We start from the raw sequence: 18,167 nt of genomic DNA on the forward strand, positions 1-18,167 counted from the left end.
GTAGTGGTGGAGGTGGAGGTAGAGGTAGTGGTGGAGGTGGAGGTAGAGGTGGATGTAGAGGTGGAGGTAGTGGTGGAGGTAGTGGTGGAGGTGGAGGTAGTGGTGGAGGTAGAGGTGGAGGTAGAGGTGGAGGTAGTGGTGGAGGTAGAGGTGGAGGTAGTGGTGGAGGTAGAGGTGGAGGTAGTGGTGGAGGTGGAGGTAGAGGTAGAGGTGGAGGTGGAGGTAGAGGTGGAGGTAGTGGTGGAGGTAGAGGTGGAGGTAGTGGTGGAGGTGGAGGTAGAGGTAGAGGTGGAGGTAGTGGTGGAGGTAGAGGTGGAGGTAGTGGTGGAGGTGGAGGTAGAGGTAGAGGTGGAGGTAGTGGTGGAGGTAGAGGTGGAGGTAGTGGTGGAGGTAGAGGTGGAGGTAATGGTAGGAGGCAGTGGTGGAGGTAGTGGTGGAGGTGGAGGTGGAGGTAGTGGTGGAGGTAGAGGTGGAGGTAATGGTAGAGGTAGTGGTGGAGGTAGTGGTGGAGGTAGTGGTGGAGGTAATGGTAGAGGTAGTGGTGGAGGTAGTGGTGGAGGTGGAGGTAGAGGTGGAGGTAGTGGTGGAGGTGGAGGTAGAGGTGGAGGTAGTGGTGGAGGTGGAGGTAGAGGTGGAGGTAGAGGTGGAGGTAGTGGTGGAGGTAGAGGTGGAGGTAATGGTAGAGGTAGTGGTGGAGGTAGTGGTGGAGGTGGAGGTAGAGGTGGAGGTAGTGGTGGAGGTGGAGGTAGAGGTGGAGGTAGTGGTAGAGGTGGAGGTAGTGGTGGAGGTGGATGTAGAGGTAGAGGTGGAGGTGGAGGTAGAGGTGGAGGTAGTGGTGGAGGTGGAGGTAGAGGTGGAGGTAGTGGTGGAGGTAGAGGTAGAGGTGGATGTAGAGGTGGGGGTAGTGGTAGAGGTGGAGGTGGAGGTAGTGGTGGAGGTAGAGGTGGAGATAGAGGTGGAGGTAGAGGTGGAGGTAGTGGTAGTGGTGGAGGTAGTGGTGGAGGTGGAGGTAGAGGTAGTGGTAGAGAGGGAGGTGGAGGTAGTGGTGGAGGTGGAGGTAGAGGTAGTGGTGGAGGTGGAGGTAGAGGTGGATGTAGAGGTGGGGGTAGTGGTAGAGGTGGAGGTGGAGGTAGTGGTGGAGGTAGAGGTGGAGGTAGAGGTGGAGGTAGTGGTGGAGGTAGTGGTGGAGGTGGAGGTGGAGGTAGAGGTGGAGGTAGAGGTAGTGGTAGAGGTAGAGGTGGAGGTAGTGGTGGAGGTAGTGGTGGAGGTGGAGGTGGAGGTAGAGGTGGAGGTAGAGGTAGTGGTAGAGGTAGAGGTGGAGGTAGTGGTGGAGGTAGTGGTGGAGGTGGAGGTGGAGGTAGAGGTGGAGGTGGAGGTGGAGGTCGTGACCTCTGTCTGAGCTTTTTTTATTTTTCGGTGATGGAGCTCCGCAAGTGCAGAGGATTGGCTTTGCTGGGGAGTTAGCAGGCTTACGGGCAAAGCAGATGGATTTTTTGGGGGGGGGGCTGGAGGTGCTTGTGTGCAGACGTGTGTGTGTGTGTGTGTGTGTGTGTGTGTGTGTGTGTGTGTGTGTGTGTGTGTGTGTGTGTGTGTGTGTGTGTGTGTGTGTGTTCTACCAGGAAGCCCGAGGAGTTGTCCAGTAAGCAGCGGAAGCGGCAGCAAAAGTTCCTCTCCAGAAAGGAGGAGTTTTCTGGCGGGATGTCCAGCGGGTCGTAGTCCGTCACGCTGCTGAGCTCCACGCTGTTCTGAGCAGCTGCAGCGGCAAGGAGGGGTTGATGGAAACACATAAATCAAACAACAACTAATAACTGCCAAACCAGCAAAGTAGAATACGTCCAAATAAGACACAAACAACACAAAAAACAAAACAATAACAAAACATAAGGAGAAGGAATGGCAAAGTACTTATCCACACTATATAATAATTAAACAGGAAGTGACAAAGAAGCAGAAAAAAACGACAAACTTACTGATACTAGACTGCCTGGGGACTGATACTGGACATACTGGACTTTCTAGTACCTATAGTAGACTTTGTGGTACAGATGCTGGACTTTCTGGTACCGATAGTTGACTTTCTGGGTCTAATTCAGGACTTTCTGACACCGATACAGGACTTTCTGCAACTAATATAGAACATACTAGTACTGATAGTGGACTTTGTTAGTACCGATACTGGACTTTCTGGTACCGATACTAGACTTTCTGGTACCAACACTGGACTTTCTGGTACCAATACTGGACTTTTTGATATTGACACTGGACTTCCTGGTAAAGATACTGGACTTTCTGGTACCGATACTGGACTTTCTGGTACAGATACTAGACTTTCTGGTATTGACACTGGACTTTCTGGTAAAGATACTGGACTTTTTGGTACCGCTACTGGACTTTCTGATATTGACACTGGACATTCTGGTACCGATACTGGACTTTCTGGTACCGATACTGGACTTTCTGGTAAAGATACTGGACTTTCTGGTACTGATACTGGACTTTCTGGTACAGATACTGGACTTTCTGGTATTGACACTGAACTTTCTGGTACCGATACTGGATTTTCTGGTACTGATACTGGACTTTCTGGTACTGATACTGGACTTTCTGGTAAAGATACTGGACTTTCTGGTACAGATACTGGACTTTCTGGTATTGACACTGGACTTTCAGGTAAAGATACTGGACTTTCTGGTACCGATACTGGACTTTCTGGTAAAGATACTGGACTTTCTGGTACCGATACTGGATTTTCTGGTATTGATACTGGACTTTCTGGTAAAGATACTGGACTTTCTGGTACTGACACTGGACTTTCTGGTACCGATACTGGACTTTCTGGTAAAGATACTGGACTTTCTGGTACAATTACTGGACTTTCTGGTATTGACACTGGACTTTCTGGTACGGATACTGGACTTTCTGGTACCGATACTGGACTTTTTGGTTACGATACTGGACTTTCATCCAAGCTTTCATTTAAAGTAGTATGCAGTTTGTTTAGTAGGTTACTTCTGTTGGGTGGAAAACAGTGGAGCGCCCCCTGCAGCCCCCTGCAGCCCCATGCAGACCTCATCCTTTCTTTCTGGGAAGACAATGTGGCCGTGGCCCCGGAGTAGCAGCTGGTTGTTTCTACTGGACTCACTGGAACTCATGGTGCCGTCGCTGTTTGGGTTCAGCGAGAAATGAAGCTGCCGTCTGAAGAGCGCTCGGTCGTCCGTGTGGATGAGCTCGAAGACGCTCTGATGGACGACGTCCGACTGAAAGAGAGGACAAGGGACGTCTCGTCATCGTCATTTCTTCCGTCTCACAGCCACTTTTATTCGTGGCCCGGCCCCCTCCGCCACGGCACCAACTGCCGCTCTTTAAATACGCTTTAATACGCTCGTAAATAGTCGCAGCAGCTGGTTAGTTTGGGGTTTGAGCGGCGGCTGCGGCCTCGGCAACAAAGTGTTTCCTGCCCCCGCTGTGTGTGTGTGTGTGTGTGTGTGTGTGTGTGTGCGCTGTGCACCACGTGCATCCTCCCCGGGTGACGCGGCCATCTTTAACCCCGGTTCAAACGGATGTGTTTACAAGTCAAGAGTTCAGCGTCGACAAAGCTCCTCAGTTCCCACACACAGGAACACAGACATGTGACACACACACACACACACACACACACACACACACACACACACACACACACACACACACACACACACACACACACACACACACACACACACACACGGCTGCCGCCAAGTACAATTAAGGACCAGTTTACGCAACGTCTCAAGCGAAGACGCACTATTTTTGCATTTTCATTTCAGAACAGTATCACGTTTGCACAGTTTTGAAAACAATGTCTGTTTACACAGAAACAGACGGAGTTTTCATGTCCCGCCACTAGTGGGTGCTGTTATTCGTTATTGAAATTGTTAATGTTCATTCACTCGCACGTGTGTAGAAAAACTATTTACAACGGCGGTGGTGTGCATGTAGATTAGCGTCTTTTTCAAAAAACTTGCACTTTACCCCGCCGGGAGTCGGAATGTATATGAAGAGTTGTTTTTCAAGTGGCTCCAAGCACAGTTTTTATGTAAACAGACACCGCAAACACCAGAAAGATTTGGTATTTCAAAAAGAAATTGAATATGAGGTAAGAGACTAAATTTGAAACTAATTATCGACAAGAAATGAGAAATAAAATAGAAAGTAGCCTTTTTGAGAATAAAATATTAAAACACGTTTCAAGTTTTTTCCAATGTTCTTTATACAACTTGTGCACTGTTAGAAATAAACACGTTTTTAAAAGCATATAATTTTTGTTTAATGTAATATGCTACAATTTTTTCCAAATCATTTTTTAATGATTTGTGATGTTTATTTCATGTGCAGTTAGATAGAGTTAGAAAAATAAATTCCTATTGAATTGAAGCTCTATCAGACTTTTCCCACAAAACAGGTGTTTTGTGGGAAAAAGGTTGTTCGGGGTTCACTGGAGCAGAAGTGTCTGTTGTTTTGTCCTGGTTTCTATCGCCGCTGGACACAGGAAGTGAAAGCAGATTGTTGATGGATGTCAGAGGAACATGAGATAAGGTCAGCGAGGTGGAAGTGGGCAGGAACCATTTCTGGTACAGATGTTTGGACCAAAGCAGGAAAAACATCCTTTTTTTTTTTTTTTTTTTTTTTAAATCTATCATCAATTCATCCTGTTTTTTTTTTTTTTTTTTTACCTGATGGAAACCGAGGAAGTCCTGGATGGTGGGGGACGTGTAGAAAACGTAGCCTTCGGCCGTCACCACCAACACGAAGCCGTTCAGCGCCTGCACACACACACACACACACACACACACACATATTGTTTGTGTTTAACCCCTTCACCCCCATCGTGTCCCTCCCATCAGGTTGGAACTCACCTGAAGCAGCAGGTCTCCCTCCGAGAAGGTGACTCCATCAATGGAGGCCACGACGGCGCTGGAGGGCGTGAAGGAGGCGGCGGCGGCGGAGGATGAGGTGGACGGAGTCGGCGCCGTCCCCCCGAACATCAGGCTGCGCTCGCTGGTCCAGCTGGAGCTGCTCTGAGACGCCTTCAACGTGGCTGCGGGAGGAAGACGGATCGGCTTGAGATCATCTGGAGCGTCTAAAAGTTCTGAAAGGAGCCATGACGGCCAAATCCTGCGTCTCCTTGTTAAAAAAAAAAACCCAAAAAACATGCATCTTGGAGTTGGACCTCGGTAGAAACTGAAAATCTGGAGTTTGAAAGTGGAAGAGTTTGAGCAAAAGGACCGCTATATGCTAACGTTTGTCAATATGCGTACTTTGTTTGTGCTTTGCGTTCTGGCGTACCGAGTACTGAGTCGATTCAAAGTACACGTCTCGGTACAGTAACCGGCTGCTTACAAAACAGATTGAATGTTGAGAAACCCCCCCCCCCCCCCCCCCCCCGCCGAAAAAAACCAACAAAAAACATCTGAGGAAAGTGCACAGTGAGAAAACAACACGCACAAAAGAAAAAAACAAAAAAAAGAGGAAGGGCTGATCCGTCTATCAGGGCGGAGGCGCCCGATGTTTCCTGTCGTCTTACAACACAACTGTCACTCTCCTCTTCCCCCTCTTATCGCCGCACAAAAAAAACCCCCAAAAAAACAAGAGAAGCAGAAATAACCGCTGGATGAAATCCCGAGAGCGGAAGCAGGTGGAGGAAGCCAGTTTAAACGTGGCGATGGATGCAATCTCGGACTGGACTCTCTTTACAGCTAGAAACACATTCGCAAGTGATTCGCAGCTTTTCCGGAGATATCTGGAGCAGACACCGTGCTCTCCCTTTCCACGAGTCGTCAGCTTGTGTCGTCACGTATCCGGTGAACTGTCTTTAAACCAATTCTCAACATTCATTTGGCGAAGAAATCAAACATGGAGCTCGTTCTGATGCTTTTTCACACCGCTACTTGATCTCTTGCTAACGGCTAGCGGCTAGAATAAAAATAAAAACTCATGAAGCGCAGAGAAATATCCAGGGCGCAGATAAAATGAAATACAGACTCATTTGTAAATCACATGGGGGGGGCGTTTATACTCGTCACACTAGCCGCTAAATGTGAGCCGTGAGCATTAGCGGCTAACCGCTAGGTAGCATGCTGAAGAAAAGCTTGCCTATGATAACCTACAGTGAGGCTGTGGGCGTCCTCAATCGCAGCTCAGAACAATTTGCCCTTCCATCGGATCGCGGTCACGACCAAAAGCTCTTGTTTTGAGGTGGCGCCCCCTTGTGGGCGATTCTGGTGGGATGGACAGACATAAGCCAGCGCAGAAGTCACATTTCATCTGAACGATTTTCTATAAATTTCTTTTTTTTTTAAAATCTGTTTATCACACAGTGTATTCATTCCTGTGATTTTTTTATGTCGAAATTAATTTTCTGAACACACCCTACCACTTATCGGCCATAACATTATAGCCAACATACAATCAAACGATCTACTGGAATGAGATCAGATCAAATTGAAGGCAAAGCCAGCGTTCCTTGAGAACCATTCACGCTTCAATACCTTGCAAGGTAGCCAAAGTTAAAAATTAATGTATGAAATGCATTGAAAACACGTCCAAAACCACTACAAACATAACAATCACTTCCCTTTTATTTCATTTGGAACGTGAGCAAAATCCCAAATTCACACCAATCAACCAATGATAATTCACCAAACAGTGAATAAATACCGTCATTTCCAGACTATTGAGCACCCCTGAATATAAGCCGCACCCACCACATTTAAAAAGGACTAAAAAAATTAGTTTGGAGTTACAGGATGCACCTGAATGCAGCACCGAGGTTTTGGCGGCACGAAGCTTGTTGACCCGTAAAAACTGCAGCGTCATTGTTTAAGCGGTTCAAAGTGAATGGAAAAAGTGGCGGCGTATAGTCGAGAGATTACGGTAACAGCAGAATAATGAACGTCTCAAAAGCGCACTCCTTTCGTGTGTTTTTGAATCTGAGTTTTCCGAACTTTGTTGTATTTTGCAACACCACAAACAAATTCTCACATTTCCATTAGTTGACTGATAAGTATACATGAAGAAAATGTCTATAGTTTCAGAAAACCAAACAAATAATGACAAAAAATGACAATAATTTCCACATGAAGCTCATTTTAAAGATGCAAAATGTTGTGAAATATCCCCAAAAAACACTTATGCGCGTGTGAATGTCAAGCAGCTCAAGAACAACCAAACAAAAAGAAAAAAAAAAGTCAAAGTAGAGGGTTAGATGTGAGACGTGTGTCCTGGGGAACTCCCAGTACTGTTTCTGAAGTGGTTAAAAAAAAAAAAAAAAATCAACTTGCAGAACTCTCGTAAAAACCCGAGAAACACCCACAAACCACCTTCTCCTCCTCCTCCTCTTCTTCTTCTGTGTTTTACATGGTAAGGAAGAGGAGTTATAAACGCTTTGAATTCACCTCTTAATCCCAGTTTCACAGGCCAACATTCATGTAATCTCCATTAATCCCTGCTTGTATGCATTTATTCATACATAAAAGTCTTTTGTAATTAGATTATTTTTTTTTTTTGCTTTTTAGTGTTAAATTCTTAAGTTGTGTCATTAGAATTCAAGGACACATCTCAACATAAGCGCAATGTTTACTTTTATTTTCATCAGAGAGAAGAAAGACAAGAGAAAGTATGTGAAAACTACACGTTTAATAAAGAACTAAACTAAAACAGTTAAAGTTCTAGTTGAAGTCAGTTCTGAGAGTGATGGAAATATAAGTATAGGTAAAGTATTGGGCACATATTCTGTTTCTATGTTTAATATCAATTTTTTTTTTGCAGATTTTTAAGCTTTAAGACATTTTATAATCCAGGTTCAAGCTTTCACTTTGTCTCCTGTGATGTCAAACTTGAATTTCACCATGTTTTGGACGGCCGGTCGGACAAAAAAAGACTGGAGTGGTTTTTTTGGGGATGTCGGCGGGATTAAAAAGTTCTTCGCTTTCTTCTCCACCCTGTCATCAAAAGCGCTGTTTGTAAAATCATCTCGCGAGTCCAAGCCACCCTCCCCCCCTTCATCCCTCCATCTCCCAACGCCCGGTCTGGAGCACTTTGTGGTTTTTCCCCTCAACTTTGAAACCAGAGAGCTGAAAGGACGCATTGTTCTGCATCTCGACGGACGGAGGAGGAGGAGGAGGAGGAGGAGGAGGAGGAAGAGGGGCAGGAGGACGAGGACGAGGACGAGGAGGAGGAGGAGGAGGAAGACGAGCAGGAGGAGGAGGAGGAAGACGAGGAGGAGGAGGAGGAGGATGAGGAGGAGGAGGACGAGGACGAGGACGAGGAAGACGAGGAGGAGGAGGAGGAGGACGAGGAAGACGAGGAGGAGGAGGAGGAAGAGGAGGAGGAAGAAGACGAGGAGGAGGAGGACAAGGAAGACGAGGAGGAAGAGGAGGACGAGGAAGAGGAGGAGGAACACGAGGAGGAGGAAGAAGACGAGGAGGAGGAGGAAGAAGAGGAGGAGGATGAGGAGGAGGAGGAAGACGAGGAGGAGGAAGACGAGGAAGAGGAGGAGGAGGAGGAGGAGGAGGAGGAAGAGGGGTGACAGGAGAGATGGGGATCAGCGACAGTCTCTCGCCCCAACGCTGCAGGTTCTGACATGAAGAGCGAGGACTTCGCCGTAGTGGAGTCGGGGGTTTCCCCCCCCCCCACCGTCATCCCCCCCACCCCCCCCCCAAGTGTGCTTCTAAAACTTGTATCATCTGTTGTCTGAAGGGAGTCGCTTCCCGTTACGCTTTGAGCAGCGAGATTCGCCTCAGATCCACACGCAGCCTGTCATTATATGTCCACCAGGGGGCGCTACGACCGGCCGACAACTCAGTCAAACTGCACATCAACTTAAGAGTAATTTCGCGCTTATTCTATTTTTTTTTAAAATATATATATATACTTGTCTATACACCCGTTTAATTATGATTGTCATTATTATTACTTAGTTATTGTTGTGGTTACTGTTATTTTCTAAAATCATTATTGCTATTACTTATCCTATTCATGTTTAATTTAATTTAATTATTATTATTAAATTTTTTTCTCTTTTCTTTTGTTGTTTACTTTTTACTTTACATTCGCAGTATTTCATTATTATATTGCTGTCAGAGACTGTTCTATTGCTCTTGCTATTTTCATTGTTTAAAAAAAAGAAAAGAAAAAAAAAGAAAAGGATATGATATGTACAATATCCTATGTGTACACTATTGTATTTTTCAACCAAAAAAAGATAAATAAAAAACCCCAAAAAGACTGTACATCCATCAAATGATTACTACCAAGAACAAACTCCACGCCAAGTACAAGATTCTGCTGGTATATCTCCACTAGGGGGCAGTATAATATGAAAACAAGTACTTTTTTTTCCCTCAGAAGAAAGAAAAGACACTGAAGAGTCCCAAAAAGTTCAAGAAAATCTAAATATCCGATTAAATATACAATTTATTTTATGGTTCTAAGAGAAACTTGTCTGTTCAACAACATTATAAAGACCCGTAACTCGTAATTTACAGACATTAATGTGTTGCTGTCGAGGAAAAAGGGCTGATAGAATCACTTAATACCATTAATTGCACAAGTTGCACTGAGGAAAAATGTTTTATCGTGATCAGAAAATATAATACGTGTCATTCTTAGCTCGTGTAAAACCAAGAATTTGTTCAAAGTTAAATGTGAAATAGTGTCAATTTCTCATGCAATCTCGTATTTGTTTGCAATATTTCAAACACAAACTGCCAATATGTGTGCAGTAGCTGAAATTGTACCTTAATCAGGCCAACATTTCACATGAAATTGGACAAAAACAATGTCAGAATTCAAATTAGACTATGTTTCCAGGCATCATAAGGTGGTTCTGGAGCTCCCGTTGAAACGTCCGTCTGTCAAGCGGGGTTTCTAACCGGCGACGCTATTGCTAAACGCTTCCATTGTTTTCGGGGCTTCTGCTCTTCCTGCTCGCCCTCCTCCCTATGGCCGCTGTGACTTCCTGCTCTGCGGTTTCACGTCTCCTTTTGATAACCACAGCTATTTCACTGACGGCTGCACCCACAGGGGAGAAAAAAAAAAAAAAAGGTAAACAAGCCCGACGTACCGAAGCACCACAAAGGGACAGCTAGAGGCGAACAGCGTGGGATGTTCAGACGACCGAAGAGCATCGAGAGAGTTCAAACAAATGTGCAGCTGAATGTGAATATGAGAGACCAGATGTATTGGACAGTTATACGTATTGGAAACACAAAAGAGGGAAATAGCAGGGGACCCAGGATCAAGCCCTGTGGAACCCCACGAAGCAGTCACGCTCTTAGTTTCACTTTAAAAGTTCCCTGATGCATGATTGAGTACGTGAACGTCATCAGTTTTACTTTGAAAAGCCATATTTGATGGCCACAGAAGTAATTCTGCAGCAAAACAGTGAGTTGCCATGTTGGCTGACCAACTGCTCACTCTCTCTCTCTCTCTCTCTCTCTCTTATTTTGTAATCTTGGAGAAACAGTTTTTTCCTGAAGAAATATAATTACAAGCTTTGGTCTTCAGTAGAAAAACAATGCAATTAATTGCAATTCTTAGTTTTAATAAGTATAAATTTTTTTTTTAATGGACTGACAGCACTACAGTGTTTTTGTAGTGCACAGAAACTACCAACAGGGGGCAGCACTAACCAGAACAGTGACTAAAACAGTGACAAAACATTTTTTTTTGGGGGGGGGGTTGTTTTAGGTGGGAAAATTCACAACGAGGAGAAGGAGAAGATGTCTAGTTCTGATTTCCATATATGTAAAAATCATCCGTGCATGTGGATGCGCTCCGGCCCTGACCCCGCTCCTCCTGTGACCTCTGACCCCGGGTCTGGAGGAGACGTCTCGGCGTTTACATTCTTGGGTCTGATCCTGCACATGGCCCCCTACCACACCCACATGGAGCGTACCACTCAGTCATCGGAGGGGGAGGAGGGTATTTATTTAAGAGCAGAGTGAAGCTCATCACTCACTGAGTGAGAGGGTGAACCCCCCCACCTCCCCCCCGCCCCTCCCCCGTCAGCCCAATAAGGGCTGGAAACGGCTCGGCGCTGCAGGAGTGTCGCTGTGGGGGGGGGTCAAGTTCATGTCAGCAGTCAGTGTCTCTCCGGGAAACACGGCAGGAAGGAAAACGGCCCTGAATAAAAACACCTTGAAAAACCATTAGCAGTTAATTCCAGACAAACGTCGTGTCGGCCTCAAACACTAATACTATAAATAATGATGGACACATGCAGGAACGCAGTACGTCCATCACACTGCTAACAGTAGTAGAAGTAGGTGTAATAGTAGCAGAAGTAGGTGTAATAGTAGCAGAAGTAGGTGTAATAGTAGCAGAAGTAGGTGTAATAGTAGCAGAAGTAGGTGTAATAGTAGTAGAAGTAGGTGTAATAGTAGCAGAAGTAGGTGTAATAGTAGCAGAAGTAGGTGTAATAGTAGCAGAAGTAGGTGTAATAGTAGTAGAAGTAGGTGTAATAGTAGTAGAAGTAGGTGTAATAGTAGCAGAAGTAGGTGTAATAGTAGCAGAAGTAGGTGTAATAGTAGCAGAAGTAGGTGTAATAGTAGTAGAAGTAGGTGTAATAGTAGCAGAAGTAGGTGTAATAGTAGCAGAAGTAGGTGTAATAGTAGCAGAAGTAGGTGTAATAGTAGAAGTAGGTGTAATAGTAGTAGAAGTCGGTGTATAGTAGTAGAAGTAGGTGTAATAGTAGTAGAAGCAGGTGTAATAGTAGCAGAAGTATGTGTAATAGTAGAAGTAGGTGTAATAGTAGTAGAAGTAGGTGTAATAGTAGCAGAAGTAGGTGTAATAGTAGCAGAAGTAGGTGTAATAGTAGTAGAAGTAGGTGTAATAGTAGCAGAAGTAGGTGTAATAGTAGTAGAAGCAGGTGTAATAGTAGCAGAAGTATGTGTAATAGTAGAAGTAGGTGTAATAGTAGTAGAAGTAGGTGTAATAGTAGCAGAAGTAGGTGTAATAGTAGCAGAAGTAGGTGTAATAGTAGTAGAAGTAGGTGTAATAGTAGCAGAAGTAGGTGTAATAGTAGCAGAAGTAGGTGTAATAGTAGCAGAAGTATGTGTAATAGTAGCAGAAGTAGGTGTAATAGTAGCAGAAGCAGGTGTAATAGTAGCAGAAGTAGGTGTAATAGTAGTAGAAGCAGGTGTAATAGTAGCAGAAGTATGTGTAATAGTAGCAGAAGTAGGTGTAATAGTAGCAGAAGCAGGTGTAATAGTAGTAGAAGCAGGTGTAATAGTAGCAGAAGTAGGTGTAATAGTAGTAGAAGTAGGTGTAATAGTAGTAGAAGTAGGTGTAATAGTAGTAGAAGTAGGTGTAACAGTAGTAGAAGTAGGTGTAATAGTAGTAGAAGTATGTGTAATAGTAGTAGAAGTAGGTGTAATAGTAGTAGAAGTAGGTGTAATAGTAGTAGAAGTAGGTGTAATAGTAGTAGAAGTAGGTGTAACAGTAGTAGAAGTAGGTGTAATAGTAGTAGAAGTATGTGTAATAGTAGTAGAAGTAGGTGTAATAGTAGTAGAAGTAGGTGTAATAGTAGCAGAAGTAGGTGTAATAGTAGTAGAAGTATGTGTAATAGTAGTAGAAGTAGGTGTAATAGTAATAGAAGTAGGTGTAATAGTAATAGAAGTAGGTGTAATAGTAGCAGAAGTAGGTGTAATAGAAATAGAAGGACAAATAGTAGTAATAGTCACAATAGTAGTAGTAGTAATATCAATAATAGTACAAGTAGAGGTGGCAGTAGAAGTAATAGTATAGCATAGCTGTAGTAAAAGTAGTATTAATGTCGTAGTAATAGCAATAGTAGTAGCAGCAGTACTAGTACAAGCAGAGGTGGTGGTAGCAGTAGTATAAGTAGTATTAACAGTAGTAGTAATAGTAATAATATCAATAGTAGTACAAGTAGAGGTGGCAGTAGTAGTAATAGTATAGCATAGCAGTAGTAAAAGTAGAATTAATGTCGTCGTAATAGCAATAATAATAGTAGTAGTACTAATAGAAGCAGAGGTGGCAGTAGCAGTCGTATCAGTAGTATTAACAGTAGTAGTAGTAGTAATATCAATAGTAGTACAAGTAGAGGTGGCAGTAGTAGTAATAGTATAGCATCGCAGTAGTAAAAGTAGAATTAATGTCGTAGTAATAGCAATAGTAGTAGCAGCAGTAGTAGTACAAGCAGAGGTGGCGGTAGCAGTAGTATAAGAAGTAATATCACAGTAGTAGTAATATCAATAGTAGTACAAGTAGCGGTGGCAGTAGTAGTAATAGTAGCATCGCAGTATTAAAGTAGTCGGAGTAATAGTAGTAAAAGGAGCAGGAGTAACGGGGATGATTGTATTCATAATAGCATTAGTAGGAGTATTAGTGGTCAGTAGTTATTGTATTAGTCATAACAGTAGGAGGAGGAGGAGTAATAGTAAGAGTACGAGTGTAGTTGTAGTATTGGAAACAGAACTAATATTAATATATTAATAATCAAAGCAAGTAAATAAAGGAATATGATCATTATGACTATGAATGTGATGATATGTGATGGTGATGTAGACCAGAGCAGCACAGGAAGAGAGAGAGAGAGAGAGAGAGAGCGAGAGAGAGAGAGGGAGGAAGGCCCTGTGCTGGCGTTAACATAACTCCTGGAAACGGCGGTGGGCTTGAGCCTGCGGAACTGAACTCCTGCTTCTTCCACACAAACACACAACTCAGCCTCGCGTGAGAACTCTTCACCCCCAGCATCCTGAGACCAGAGGAGGAGAGGAAGGAGGAGGAGGAGGAGGAGAGGGGTGCACACACACACACACACACACACACACACACACACACACACACACACACACACACACACACACACACACACACACACACACACACACACACACACACACACAGATATTACAGAGTAGATACTGATGGAGGAGGAGGAAGAAGGATGAGGAGGAGAAAGAGAAGGAGGAGGTGGAAGCGGAGGAAGAGGAGGAACAAGAGGTGAAGGAGAAGCGAGGAAGAGGAGGAACAAGAGGTGAAGGAGAAGCGAGGAAGAGGAGGAGCAAGAGGTGAAGGAGAAGCGAGGAAGAGGAGGAACAAGAGGTGAAGGAGAAGCGAGGAAGAGGAGGAGCAAGAGGTGAAGGAGAAGCGAGGAAGAGGATGAACAAGAGGTGAAGGAGAAGTGAGGAAGAAGAGGAACAAGAGGTGAAGGAGAAGCGAGGAAGAGGAGGAACAAGAGGTGAAGGAGAAGTGAGGAAGAGGAGGAACAAGAGGTGAAGGAGAAGCAAGGAAGAGGAGGAACAAGAGGTGAAGGAGAAGTGAGGAAGAGGAGGAACAAGAGGTGAAGGAGAAGCGAGGAAGAGGAGGAACAAGAGGAAAAGTGAGGAAGAGAAGGAACAAGAGGTGAAGGAGAAGCGAGGAAGAGGAGGAACAAGAGGTGAAGGAGAAGTGAGGAAGAGGAGGAACAAGAGGAAAAGCAAGGAAGAGGAGGAACAAGAGGTGAAGGAGAAGCGAGGAAGAGGAGGAACAAGAGGAAAAGCAAGGAAGAGGAGGAACAAGATGTGAAGGAGAAGCGAGGAAGAGGAGGAACAAGAGGAAAAGCGAGGAAGAGGAGGAACAAGAGGAGAAGTGAGGAAGAGGAGGAGATGCCAAAATGTATAATGAAGTTGGCACCATATTGCAGCCCCCCCCCCCCCCACACACACACACACACACACACACACACACACACACACACACACAGTTATCCTGCGAATCAGCCGGGACCGTGCTGGTTAAACCAACATGGCGACCTGAGGGCGGCCATGTTGGTCAGGTCATTAAGTGTGGTGAGAGCCTGAGTGCTGACTGACAGGCGGTTTCCCCCCACGCAGAGGCTCGGCAGGTCGCCAGGCCAGATTGCGTGTAAAGAGTTTATTTAGACAAGAAAGCGAGAGGGAAAGAGGAGTCGAGGGAGGTGGGGGGCCCCCGGACTGGGGTTGGGGGGGGGTTGAGGAAAGGCAGCCCTCGTGCACATGCAGATTAACGCACGTGTCACATGGAAACACTGTCTGAAACACACGGACAGGACACAAAGTGAAAAGTATGTAAGTAAACACACCCAGGGCCATGAGTGATGAGTTACTGGCAGAGAAGTGTGTTTCTCTTTCACTTGTTCCAACAGAGCTTCTCACTATTTACTCAGTCTTTTTTTGTTTTTTTGTCGCGAAAACCTTCATATTGAGTATCCAGCTTCTTTTCACTGGTGTCGCCACGCGTCGCAGGAGCTACGAGGAGGAAGTGGTCGTTGCGGTCAAACACTCACAGAGTCGGCCAATGCTTCTGTGTCAATCCACAAATTTAACGTTTTACGAGGAATCAGAAGCGATTTGGATCCATAGTGTGAATGTGGGTGAATTTAATACAGAGCAGTATGGAAGAGGATTAGAACCACTGTGAATAAAGAACCCGAGTTGTCACTATTTTCTCACAAGTCAGAATTCTGTCTTAGAAATTAACAATTCCAACTTGTATACTCAGAATTGGGACTTTAAAGTCAGAATTCTGACTTTTAAACTCAGAATTTGGCCTTTTTTCTCAAATATCTGACTTTTAAACTCAAAGTTTCGAGTCTTAAACTCATAATTCTGACTTTTAAACTCAGAATTTGGCCTTTTTCCTCAAATATCTGACTTTTAAACTCAAAGTTTCGAGTCTTAAACTCATAATTCTGACTTTAAACTCATAATTCTGACTTTTAAACTCAGAATTTGGCCTTTTTCCTCAAATATCTGACTTTTAAACTCAAAGTTTCGAGTCTTAAACAGAATTCTGACTTTTGAACTCAGAATTTGGCCTTTTTTCACAAATATCTGACTTTTAAATTCAAAGTTTCGAGTCTTAAACTCAAAATTTTCACTTTAAACTCAGAATTACTCGGCAGAACCCCCCCGCCCTCTCACAATTCTGAGTTTAAAGTCAGAACTCTGTTTCTATTTCCTCAGAGAGCCGCTCTCAGCAGCTCAAAGCTCAAGACGAAAGCTCGGCTCGCGCTCTCGGCTCCCTGCGGCCTCAGACTCAATCAAACACAGACTGCACGTCTGCACAACATGGAAACGCAATCCGCTCGAGCAAATATTGGAAGCACAAGACATCCGCTCGGATCACAGCTGCGGAGGAAAGCGCCTGGACGCGAGACACTTCGTCGGCTGATTTAAAACGACAGTGAGGGAGGTCTGGTGAGACCGGAGTGACATGTTCGCAGGTGCGGAAAGACTTGGGGCCCAAAATCTGTTTTTCAGAAATCCCCCTGCTTATTATCTGACAATTAAAGAGCCATTCTTCTGATTCCCTCCGTCTCCGGCCTCTTCCTGACGCCTGCAGGCCCCACTGCGGTCATGGACCACCCCACTCTTCCCTAAAACAATAACGTACGATATGACCCAGAAGATATGAAGCGAGAACCCCGAATACATCGTTTGTTATGATACGTTAAAAGATAAAGTGGAATAAATATGATCGAATGCAACACGGTAATGAAATGATACAACGGCACCTTGTTTCCCAGCGACACAAACAAACTGAATTTGGCATGTCGCCACGGCGCCGAAACTGTGAATTAGTTCATAAAACACACGACTCTTCTTAATGAAAAAAAGAGAAAAGAGTGAGAGTGTCAGGTCGTCCACAGACGCAGCGGGCAGAGGTGAATGCAGCGGAACAGGATGGGCGGGTTCCAGGCGGCACGGCGACCAAATACAACCAGCGGCGACAACAAGAGGAGAGAGAGAGAGAGAGAGAGAGAGAGCGAGAGAGAGCAATCACACAAACGTGGGAGGCTTACCTGCAGGCGAGGAGCGCACCGCCGCCACAGGGACGAAGAGGAGGAGGAGGAGGAGGAGGGGGAAGGACATCACACATGGAAGAGAGACAAAACAACCAGGTCACGAGTGAAAAGTGAAGCAATCAGGTTGAGCAGGTCTTCAACAAGCAGTGTGTGTGTGTGTGTGTGTGTGTGTTCACGTGCAATAACACCAAGAGCTCGCTCTTCTTCTGAAGCACAACTGTGTCCGTTTCTGCACGTCAGTCATGCGCGGCCTCCTTTATTTCATTACGTTCCAGGTCTTGGAAGTTGCATCGGGTGACTTTCCAAATTAAAAAAATAAATACGATTGAGTTATGTATCGTCTTCCTTTGTTATGACAAGCCCACCAGGCTTTTTCCATTTCTTTGTGACTCAAAAAATCCAACCAGGAGCCTTTGCTGTCATTTCCAACTCTCTCTCTTTCCCCCTCTCTCTGTCTCTCTCTCTCTTTGCTGAAACGTGAACTCTCCGAACCCCAAAGCTCCGTTTTCCATGTCAACAGTTCATGTGACGACACCGTGGCCGCTAAAGAAACGTGTTGCGTTCACACTGCAGCAGCCGCTCATAGCAGCACTGAGCATGGAAATGAAACCACGCAGCCGCGTGTGCCGAGGATAACACGCTACAAACGTGAACGAAATGGAGAGAACCCGACGTTCGTATGGGTTGACACAGTATTGGATGCTATAAGGGGAGAATCTCAACGATAAAACTACCAATATGCCAATAAAACTACCAATATGGATGATAAAACTACCAATATGGATGATAAAACTACCAATATGGACGATAAAACTACCAATACGGACAATAAAACTACCAATCTGAACTATAAAACCACCAAAATAGATGATAAAACTACCAAAATGAATGATAAAGCTATCAATATGAATAATACAACTATCAATCTGAACTCTAAAACTACCAATATGGACGATAAAACTACCAATGTGAACTAGAAAACCACCAAAAGAGATGATAAAACTACCAAAATGAATGATAAAGCTATCTATATGAATAATACAACTATCAATCTGAACTATAAAACTACCAATATGGACGACAAAGCTACCAATACGGATGATAAAACTACCAATCTGAACTCTAAAACTACCAATATGGACGATAAAACTACCAATGTGAACTAGAAAACCACCAAAATAGATGATAAAACTACCAAAATGAATGATAAAGCTATCAATATTAATAAAAACTATCAATCTGAACTATAAAATTACCAATACGGACAATAAAACTACCAATCTGAACTATAAAACAACAAAATGGAAAGAAAAAGTCACAGTTGCAGTGGATCAAA

The 18,167-nt window shown here is 44.4% G+C and overlaps 1 protein-coding gene across 1 annotated transcript in view; it reads right to left on the reverse strand.

Moving 5' to 3' along the window:
* ahr2 (aryl hydrocarbon receptor 2) overlaps positions 1–18,167 on the reverse strand; it is a gene marked incomplete at both ends in the record, with an annotated part of 41,074 nt that overhangs the window by 6,121 nt on the left and 16,786 nt on the right. The window contains 4 exons of the mRNA XM_080519746.1: positions 1,617–1,753; positions 3,143–3,257; positions 4,713–4,802; positions 4,896–5,077. Coding sequence (XP_080375872.1) covers positions 1,617–1,753; positions 3,143–3,257; positions 4,713–4,802; positions 4,896–5,077 — 524 coding nt within the window. The remainder of the gene's footprint in view (positions 1–1,616; positions 1,754–3,142; positions 3,258–4,712; positions 4,803–4,895; positions 5,078–18,167) is intronic.

Source organism: Blennius ocellaris (genome assembly GCF_963422515.1).
Source record: "Blennius ocellaris genome assembly, chromosome: 24".
Lineage (NCBI taxonomy): Eukaryota > Metazoa > Chordata > Actinopteri > Blenniiformes > Blenniidae > Blennius > Blennius ocellaris.